Genomic DNA, 10,808 nt, shown 5'->3' on the forward strand with positions numbered 1-10,808 from the left:
CCAGGATGGTCTCGATCTCCTGACCTCGTGATCCGCCCGTCTCGGCCTCCCAAAGTGCTGGGATTACAGGCTTGAGCCACCGCGCCCAGCCTGCTCCTTGTTCTAATCCCAAACATGTATTCACTCATTTCATGCCCCCAACATGAGACACACAAGAACCTGGGGGGAAGAAAGAGCCATGAACTCGGGCTTCATGTCCCACTGTTGACAATTTCTTGTGTGTCGTGGTTAAGCGGAACTTTTAAGATCTTTTTCACATGGCCACTTTCTTTAGCGCATGGCCAGATATAAAACAAAGCCTGGGGTGCGGTGCCTCACACCTGTGATCCCAGTGCCTTGGGAGTCAGAGGCAGGATGACTGCATGAGCCCAGGAGTTCGAGACCAGCCTGGGCAACACAGTGAGGTCTTGTCTCTCATTTAAAGAAAAAGAAAAGGAAGGAAACAAAGTCAGGAAACCTTCAATCAACGCTAGCTGGGTGAGAGGCTGCTCTTGTGAGGTCTGATGCATTTCTCATCGTGCCCCCCCTGGGTCTTGAGTTCAGCTTCATAAGGTGACTGGGCCATGAGCCTGCACCAGGGCCGTGGCATGCCTTTCCAGCTCTCCTCTGCCATATCCTTGGCTCAGGTGGGTTCTCCTGGGGCCCTGATGAGCTTGTACTTCTGTGTGCGGGAGAAAAAGCCATGAACGGGGAAGACCTGCCCAGCATTTTCCAAATTAAAGTCCCTGCAGCAGGAGGCAGAGAAGGCCTTCTCAGGGGGCACTTGGAGTAACTAAAACAAAAATTAATGGTTTTGTTTTTATTTTAATATAATGGGTGCATCAGAAACGAATTTTCATATATATTACTTAAGAGGAAATTTCAGTAAGCACCGAGCTTTAAAAATGGGTAGATTTAAAGGAAAACATTCCCTAATAATCATAATTCAGGTGGTATTCAGATCTGATAAAAATTGTGAATGACTGGAACGTGGGAAGCATTGATTTAGCCTTTTCAGATGTGTTGAGTGAGTCCTCCACACTTACTGGTGTGGGCACAAGCTTATAACCTGTTATTCTTATAACAAAAAACAACATTTAAATAGAGAAATGCTCTCCAGTCCCTGCCTAACAGGCCCACTGCTTTTATATTTCTTATTTCCAGATCCTGATGTGGTCTCTGTTCATATTTTCAGCTGATTTTTTAACAAATAATGTTTTAGGGGACAGGGTTGATGCTGAGAAACATGACTGTCCCCCGAGGGCACCCATGGAAGACAGAGGTCCCTGCCGCGGCCCTGCTCCGGACCCCTGCTCCGGGCCCTCCCTCCACCCCTGCTTCTGCCGGAGCCTCTCTGCTGCGTGTCTGCCTGCCTTCATTTTAGGAGCTACTGTGGGTCCTGCCTTTTGGCAAATGGTGCCTTCTGGGGACATTTTCTTAAGGTCACTTGCTGCGAATGGGGGAAGCTTTGGAGGACATTGGAGAGAAAAAGGCTGTCTGGATCTCTGCCCATTCTTGAACGTTAAGGTTAGAAAACACAGTCTGTTCCTTCAATACTCAGGATTCTCTCTTTCAACTCCCCTGACCAGTGAGCACACAGGTGGGGCAACTGAAAAGAGGAAGAGACACTTGCTGGAATGTCCTAGCACCTTCTGTCACCTACCTGGAGACCTTGACGGCTCAGCTCGAGTGTAACCGTTACAGGGATGAGCTGCGGTCCGGGTGAGGTCCTCTGTCTCATGCCCTCATTGCTCCCCAACATTTCTTCCCAGAACTTGCACCACTGATGATGGCCTGTCACTGCCGTCTCCCTTACTTGGTCTTCAGCTCAGTGAGGACGAGGACTGAGTCTGTCTTGGCCACTGATGAGTTCTCAGTGCCTGGCACACCATAGATACTGCACATTGGACGCATCTCCACCAGGCTTTGCTGTACCTTCACATGAATACTGAGCAAGGGCCATTCACGACTCCTAGAGAAGTCATTTCTCCAACATTGAACCCACAGTCAATACTGAATACACTCAAGCACGTTGCTAGGAGGTGGATCTCATGTGACGTTTCTGACCATAATAAAGTTAAATGAAAGGAAACTGATTGCATAAAATTCAAAAAAGGTCATTTTCCATCTCCAGCATCAAGGTGCAAATTATTAGGTAATTCTTCCTTGCTGACTCTCATTTCTACCTCTGATTTATTGCTATGTCAGTTAAGAGAATGTTATTTGATATAACAAGTAAAAGCACGGACAACAGCAGAAAAAGAAGCCCATTCCATTGTTGGACTCCTCTGACTTTTAGTGTGTTATTTCTGATATTGGGCTAAATTCTGTCTTGAGTAACTTCTGCCCATTGCTTCTAGTTCCAGCTCTACTGTGAATGGCTTTGGCAGCTCCTGGGAAAGGCGGCCTCCCTGATTAGCCCCTCAGCTTCGCCTTCCTCCTTCTGTGAATCTTTCCTTCGCTTTTTCCTCACATGTATTAAGAACTTCCTCTGCTTATAAACCCCAGGGAGGCCACTCAGGTCCCGAAGCAGCAGCTGGAGCATCTCCGCATGGCCACTTCCATCTTCTCAGCTTTGAGTTGGCTTTTTCCCCCTTTGCATTTGTTTCCTAAATTTAAAAAGCTGTCGACAATATGCTAAAATACTTGCAGGTGGAGTTTTAGGCTAGAAATTTCCGGAGGGGCCTGGAGGACATGGGCCTGGCAGGGACCCAGCTACTCTCTTCCTCAGATGATCCAGGGTCAGGGGACTCGGAGGCCTGTGGAGCAGGCGATCCTCAGAGAAGCATTCGTTCAGCATGCTCCTTGAACAGATGGGGAAACTGAGGCCCAGAGAGGATGCAAGATAAGCCTGAGCTGCACGATGCTGTGGTGCAGTGCATCTCCAAGTACAGCTCATAGGCCCTGGGTGGCAGCAATTGCAGGTTCCCAGGCCCCTACCAGGATGTGCTGATTCCAAGTCTCAGAGGACAAGGCCCGGGAATCTGCATTTTAAGCCAGTGTCTCCAGGTGATTCTCGCAACTCACGTGATACCACATCCCGGAACTGGCCGCGGCTGACTATACGTGCTTCGTTTGGTGGGTGCTGTGTTGATCTTCTGTTTTTATAGTGAGACTTTCTAGATTGTGTCCAGCCAGGTGGGTGGATCCAAATGCCCTAGCCCACCAGGTTTCCAGAAAGGAAATTTCTCCTGGTGCTTTCAGTGTTTTTCTTTTAAAATTAACATTCAACTCTGGCAGGACACAGTCGCTCACACCTGTAATCCCAGCACTTTGGGAGGCCGAAGCAGGAGGATTGCTTGAACCCAGGAGTTTCAGACCAGCCTGGGCAACATAGGAAGACCCTGTCTCTACAAAAAAAAAAAAAAAAAAATTAGCAGGGCACCATGGTGTGTGTACCTGTCGTCCTAGCTACTCAGGAGGCTGAGGCAGGAGGATCACTTGGGCCCAGGAGGTCAAGCCTGCAGTGAGCCATGATTGCACCACTGCACTCCAGCCTGGACCACGGGGCAAGACGCTGTCTCAAAAAAAGTCAACCTTTATATACGGGAAAATTTCACTTAAAAATTTACTTCTCTCAAAATATCAGAACTGCTCTCCTGCACCCCACTGGCAGCAGCCGGTCAGGGGTAAGGAGTGACCACCCATTAAGGCAGAGCTAGCATTTTCCAGACGTCCTCAGCCTGCAGGACTCTCTGCTGTCCCTCGCTGTGGCTGAAGGCAGTGGCCATTCCCCAGGATGGCCTGCGTGTGGCTTTGTTAGAGGAGCAGAGCCAGGGGAAAGGGAAGAATTTCTTATTCCCGTGAGGAAAGTGAGTGCCCTACAGCCCCAGGCATTTCAGAAAGCGACTAGAGTGGGGCTTTGGGGTGGGGGTGAGGAGTGAGAATTTTAAAGGCTCCATGTGCAAACAAGTGTCTCCTCCTGGTCACACAGGTTCAGGGCCTGCGAGGCAGCCAGGAAACAGGCTCTGAGTCTTGCGTGGAAGCGTGTGGGACGCGCAGCCTCGTGGCTCTCGAGGAAACGCGGTGGGTTGCTGGGATGGCCACCAGACCCCGTCCCTGCCTGGCTCCGGCTGTGTTCTCACCGCTGCTTTCCTGGTGTGGGAGCAGCAGCCGCTCAGAAGCTCCAACTTCTGGTTTTGTCAGCTGAGTCTGCGCATGCCTGGGCCGGTCCTGGTGATTCTGATTGGCCCAGCCCGAGTCAGCCTTCGGGTGTGTGGTCTGCGGTGACTGGCGGGTTCGGACGCCAGGCGGGCCCACACGCGGGTGGAACCTCGTGCCCTCCTGGCCCGCTGTTTCTTTGGCGTGTGTTGAATCATGCTCTTGCACGGTGCTGAGTCTGTGGCCCTGGGAAGAGCAGCTCCATGCATGGTCTCCAAGGGAAGGGCAGTAGCCGCAGCACAGCGATTACAAACGCAGACTCCAGATCCAGGCTGCCTGGGTTCAAATCCTGACTCGTCACAGACCAGCTGTGTGGCCTTGGGCAAGTTACCTCACCTCTCTGTGCTTCAGTTTTCTCCCCTATGAAATGGAGACAGTAAAGATACCTAATTTACAGGTTGTTGGGAGGATTTAGCCTCAGCCCATGTAAGTTCTCCTTACCTGCTAGAAATCATCCTTTGTTTTATGCAGTGGTCTTTACATATGAAGGGAATTAACTTCTCATCTGTTAGATCTGTGACAAATATTTTTTTTCCCTAGATGATTGTCTGTCTTTGAGTTTGTTATGGTGATTTTTTTTGCCTTGCAGAATATTATATTTATGCACTCAAATTTGTTAGTCTTTTCTTATGACTTCTAGATTTTAATTTTTCCTTTTTCTGTCTTGTAGAGAAAGATCTTTCCTCATTTTATTTTTTGGATGTTTTAGGATTCAGTGCTTATAACCAGAAAAAGTTATTACATTAGTTTGTCAATATTGTGCTTGTTTCTTTTTCCTTCAGATTTTTCCTTGTTTGTATTGATGGCCCAACTCCATGAGGCAAAGTTCCTTAAAAGGCTAATATGGAAGGCACGTTGTGAATTTTTTTGACTCTATGAAGACGTGAATTGATACTTAAATATAAGCTGTTGCTCAGGTAGAGGTCATTGTTTTGTGGGTTGAGTGAACGAAATGAAAAGCTTGGTTACCGGCACCGTGGATGGCCTTCAATCTACCCTTTCCTAACACCACATGGAATTTTTACATTTTTATTTCTCTTCCTGAACAGAAAGACATTTGGCCAAGCAGGCTCATTTTGAATTGAGTGAAAGGAGTTTTAAAATGCAGCAAAGTTTTTGGAAAAAATTAACTTCCATGAATCCTACTGGGAATTTGTTTCATAACAAAAATTTCACAACGCACTGTGCCGACTTCCTTGTGAAACGGGTTGTTTCTGAGCGTGGAGGGAAGCGGTGGGAGGCCCAGGGCTTTGTCTTGGCCTCTGTGCCCCTCCGAGCACGAGGCAGGTGTGGCAGAGAGCCTGCTCATGAGGTAGGTGTGGGTGGCACCGGCCAGGTCCGGGGACACCCGCGTCAGCTGCCCCAGGCCTCTGTGCAGCCTCCACAGTCACACTGTTCCACGGTGACCACGTTACTGGGCACTGGTGAGGGCTTTTTCCTTTCCCAGGAGCCTGAGGACAGACACTGCGGGGCTTGGAGTTGTGCACTGCAGCCTCTCAGAGGTCCAGAAAGGTCCAGGCCCCTTCCAATTTTTTGGATGTTCTTCTTCTCTTAAACAATAAAATGGAGAAATTCCATACCAGGGTTTTAAAATGTATGCTGTGTTTTTCATGAATCCTGCGAGGGCTTTGAGCTCACAAAGGTATCGTTGTCTTGATATATTGTCACAAGACATTTGAAGGACTTCTAACAGATGTGTTAATTCATAAGGCATCACAGAAAGGACAGTGGGCAATGAGACACCACCTTATACATGAATGACAAATGTCTTCTTTGAATTCAGTGACTCTCTAAGACTGTGTCCATAACCTTATGTGAAGGTAAGGCCTAAAGTCTAAATTTGGCACCACTTGTAGAAATAAAGCCCAGGGCAAATACCCTTCTGCCTCTCTCCCCGGCCCACCGTCCCATCATGGGCCTCTTTGGACTAGTTCTGGGCACGTGTTCTCTCTCAGCACCACTGAACCCTCTCACCCACGTGCCTGGGCTGGGCTTGGCGGGGGTGAGACAGCTGGATGTATTTCTAGCTGTCACAGGCAGAGTCCAGGCAGGCAGCTAGTGTTACACACACAGACACACACACACACACAGACACACACACACAGACACACACACACACAGACACACACACACACACAGGAGTTTACACACAAAGAAAGGTCAGGTGGGCAGATGCTGCTGGAGGCAAAGAAGTGGAAAAGAGAAAACCAGAGCTCCAAAAGGCAGTGCTAGAGAGGCCCAAGCTCCACGGAGCCTCCAGCGAGGCCCTGCCCCAACTGCCCCTTCAGCAGAGAGCCCGGCCCCCAGACCAGTGGGCGTGAGTGCAGGACAGCGGTCGGGCTTGGGGGGGCACACTCAGGAGCTGGGCTTTTGCAGTTCCTCTTTTTTTTTTTGAGACAGAGTCTCGCTCTGTCGCCCAGGCTGGAGTGCAACGGCGCAGTCTCAGCTCACTGCAACTTCTGCCTCCCCAATTCAAACAATTCTCTTGCCTCAGCTCCCGAGTAGCTGGGACTACAGGTGCCTGCCACCACACCTGGCCAATTTTTGTATTTTTAGTAGAGAGGGCATTTCACTATGTTGGCCAGGTTGGTCTCAAACTTCTGACCTCAGGTGATCCACTTGCCTTGGCCTCCCAAAATGCTGGGATTACAGGCGTGAGCCACCGTGCCCAGCCTGCAGTTCCTCTTGTGGTGAAAAGATGGAGAAATCCCACATCAGGATCATAAAAATTGCACTGTTTTTCCATGTTTACATTGATCACAGTAGGTCTTTGGACCCGCAAAGGTACAATATCTCATTGTCATAGTATACCGTAATATACTGCCACGACATATTTGAGGGATGTTCTATCTGATTCTGGTGGCGGAGGCAGCATGAACTGGTGGGTCAGTTCATTCATGCTAACGTGCGTCACTCAGACTATTTGGTCCACATGGAATCCCTCCTTCCCCACCGCATGGGCCTGGGGTCGGGACTTCCACAAATGTGCAGACTGGGGTCTTGAAAAAGGTTTCAGCTGCTGACCTCTCTGTGTTCACCTGGGAAATGAACAATTGCGGATATCAACAACCTTAAAAGTGTACTTCCCTTTGGCAAGAAATCCCCTCTTGGGAATGTATCCTAAAGGCATATAATCTGAGATAGGCAAAAAAATTTGCTTCAAGTTCTGTTTGAAAATTTCTTCAAAAAGTGGAACAAAACCTTAAGATCCAGTGACAGGGGACTGTTGTTAAAAAAAGACTGTGGTGCTTGTTTAGAATGCACCGCTGTGCAGACATAAAAATGGCAACGTGAAAGTGTATTTATGGACGTTGGAGGAGGTTCACGGTGGAGTGAATTTCATAGAAATGTTGTTTATAAACCAGTGTGCCTGAGGTGGTTCATGTCTTTGTAAATCTATTTATAGAAAAGGCTTAGGAAGGAGCCACCCTAACCACGTTGCTGGAGGAACAGGAGAGAAACCTGGAGGGTGTAGGTCTTCACATTTGCACGCTCCCAGTGGGGGCTGCAGCGATCGTCCTCCGTCACTGGTGACCTTGAGTGAACTAGCCTCAGTTCCTGCATCTGTATAATGGGGATGAAGCAGGATTTTTGTACTTTTTAAAAGGCGAGAGTTCATTTCAAACTCCTAGAAAAGTGCTGGCGCTATGTGAGCCCGTAATAAACATGTGCAAATATTACTGTCTGGATTTTCTGAACTGAACACACACTGCCTTTAGAATGGGGACAACATGCTTTTCGAACGAAAAATAAAAAGCAAAGAGAACCATGTGCTTCTGAGAAGTTGAGTCCCCTGCTCTCAGGGAATAACTGATTTTGTGACTTTCCTCTCCTCAGGGGTCACATTTTCTTTCTTCTGGAAGACACAAGGAGAACAGTCTAGACCAATCCCTTCTGCGTATGGGGGACAGGTCATCTCCAATGGGTTCAAAGTCTGCTCCAGCGACGGCAGAGGCTCCGTGGAGCTGTACACGCGGGACAATTCCATGACATGGGAGGCCTCCTTCAGCCCCCCAGGTGAGTGACAGCGTCGGCCCCAGGAGGCTCTGCCTGGAGGAGACATGGGAGGCCTCCTTCAGCCCCCCAGGTGAGTGACAGCGTCGGCCCCAGGAGGCTGTGCCTGGAGGAGTGGAGTCCTTTCTGAGAACGGGATGCTGAGGAGCCCAGCGCAGCCCGAGGAGCGCAGGGATGCTGCTGCCTCCTGGCACCTGAGCTCCTTTCCTTTAAGGTTGCTGGGGAGGTGCACGGGGAGAGGCAAGGATGTGCCCTTGGTAAGTCGCCTGTGGGTGGTGCAGAGCCCGGGCTCCATCTGCCCATGCGCTGTTACTGCTGTGGGTTACCTGACCACACTGAGCTTCAGTGACCACACCTGTGACGTGCAGATGATATTAACTGTAATTACCTCACGGTTTTCAGGAAATTAAGCTGCAGATGTGGTGTGCAAACTGCAAGCAGTGGTTACATTTCTCCTTCTTTTCCTTCTCATTTTCCCTCTTCCTCCTCATCCTCCTCCTTTTTCTCTCATATTCTTTGTCTCTTCCTCTTTCTCTTCCTCCCCCTCCTCTTCTTCCTTCTTCTTAGTGGTATAGACTCGAAATTGTTTAAAGCATGACGAGAAGAAGCTTTTGGAGAGAGAGGCTGAAGATCCAGGGAGCAGAGGAAGGGGCTGGGGGAGAGGGCGTGACACGCTGGGCTGTGTGTGGTCTTGGAGGAGGGAGGGGCCCTGGATGTGTGGGAAGAGGACGGGGTCCCTGCACATTGGCTGAGTTTGCAGGTGGGTGTTGAGACACGGACATGGGGTAGGAGGCCACAGAGGCTGACGAAGGTCTGAAGTGGAAGCTGGAGAAGCGGAACAGGTGGCCGGGGATGCAGAAGGACTCAGGGTGGCATGGAGTGGGGGCCTAGTCAGGACTGGAGCCCAACAAGGGAAGGGCAGAGGTGAAGGGGGCAGCACAAAAGCCTAGGATGGCCTCCTGGCAGGAAACATCTTTGATGTATTTAAGGGAAATCCATTTTCTGGCTCATTCTTAAGGGAGGCTGCATGGCCCAGTTATTAAAAAGCGTGAACTCTGGAGCCACACAGGCTGGATCAAATCCCGCCTCTGGACGTTGGTAGTTGTGTGAACCTGGGCACCTTCCCTAACTACCCTATGCCTCAGTTTCCTTATTCATAATATGACAGTAATAGCAGTATCACATCATAGGGTGGCTGTGAGAACTAAGTGGGCTGCATAAAGCCTGGAATGATGGCACAGTGGGCCCAGAAGGTGTTTGCCTTTTTCTATGGATGCTCGGTGTGCTCTGACCAGCTTGTACCTCCACCTCTGTAAGGAGGGGCGATTCAGCAGACACCTGCTTCGAATTTGCCCTCTGTGATCCCTAAGGCCAGAAATAATCTCTGACACAGAACCATCTGAACCTTGTCCCTGACCCTCCTGTTCCACTTGCTATCAGAGTCGATTGCAAGCATCTTATCTCTGTGCTCCTTGGGGCTGATGGAACATGGTTTCGGCACCCAGTAGGTTCTCTGACCTTGAACGTGCTTTAAGGTAAAGCCTGCTCAACCCTGGCCGCTTTTCCACCCAGGGAAAGGGCGAGAATTAGAAACGCTTCTGGCTGGCAGTATGCTCTCTTTTGTGCATTGAAGGCGTTTGTTATTCTTGCTTTAATAATACTACTTTGGACCAACCTAGGATCCAAGCATGCTCCAGAGACTCAAAATTATCAGAAAGTTGCACAATCTTGAGCAAGAAGCCCTGATGTCACTCTGGGTGATCTAAGATGCATGGCTGGCTGGAGGCGATGCGTGTCCTTTAAAAGCACCGTGCTGTTCCTTCCAGCAGCAAACTCAGGAGGACGGCTTACCACACACGCTGGCAGAACGAAGGGGACCCTTTGTGGGGGAAGTGACAGTCAAAGTCTGATGAACATTCTTGTTGATGAGCGTGGTTCTTGTGCCAGAGACAAGAGAAACACAAAAGTTGGCTGATGGAGGTTCCTGAATGAGTAGGGAGGTTGGTCTTCCCCCCAACTCACTCCCATGTTGGTTAATATTATACGCCCTCTCTTAGAGCAGAGGCTGATGCCAATGGCCTGTGGGCTGAGTTGGGTCCTCAGATGCGTTTTATGGTCCTATATTGTGATTGCCTAGGCCGTGTTTGTCAGAAAAAGATTTGGAATGATTTACGATCATTAGTAATGATTTTATTTTAAAATTAAGATTTTCCAATTTCTCTTGGAAATAAAAAGACTGGCAAGGCAGGCTGTTCATCTCTCAGGTTACTGGTCGGGGAGGTGAGTGGGGGCCACCTCCCTGTGATGGGGCAGCCACCCTTCCATGCACCGCAGTCAGCACAGAAGCCGCGTCCTCAGGGAAAGCCCATTGCTGTGCTTACCCGCCCTTGGCCTCTGCAGACTGGCTTTGTGGGCGCCACAGAATGCCTATATTGCTGTTAGATTTTAATAGACTTGGTTTTTAGAACAGTTTTAGATTCACAGAAAAATTGAGTGCAGAGTTCAGAGAATTTGGTACTCCACCTCCACACATGCACGCTTCCCCACCATGGACATTCCCCACCAGAGTGATCCATTTGTTACATTTGATGAACCTACAGTGACACATCATTGTCACCCAAGGTCCATAGTTCACATTAGCTCTTGGTGTTGTA

The 10,808-nt window shown here is 49.4% G+C and overlaps 1 protein-coding gene across 1 annotated transcript in view; it reads left to right on the forward strand.

Annotated features, from left to right (window-relative positions):
- The window catches only part of ADGRD1 (adhesion G protein-coupled receptor D1), a 212,557-nt gene that overhangs the window by 20,968 nt on the left and 180,781 nt on the right, over window positions 1-10,808 (forward strand). The window contains exon 6 of the mRNA XM_011981953.1: window positions 7,978-8,157. Within this exon, the coding sequence (XP_011837343.1) occupies window positions 7,978-8,157 (180 nt within the window). The remainder of the gene's footprint in view (window positions 1-7,977; window positions 8,158-10,808) is intronic.

The sequence above is a fragment of the Mandrillus leucophaeus genome, unplaced genomic scaffold (assembly GCF_000951045.1).
Source record: "Mandrillus leucophaeus isolate KB7577 unplaced genomic scaffold, Mleu.le_1.0 Scaffold232, whole genome shotgun sequence".
Taxonomy (NCBI): domain Eukaryota; kingdom Metazoa; phylum Chordata; class Mammalia; order Primates; family Cercopithecidae; genus Mandrillus; species Mandrillus leucophaeus.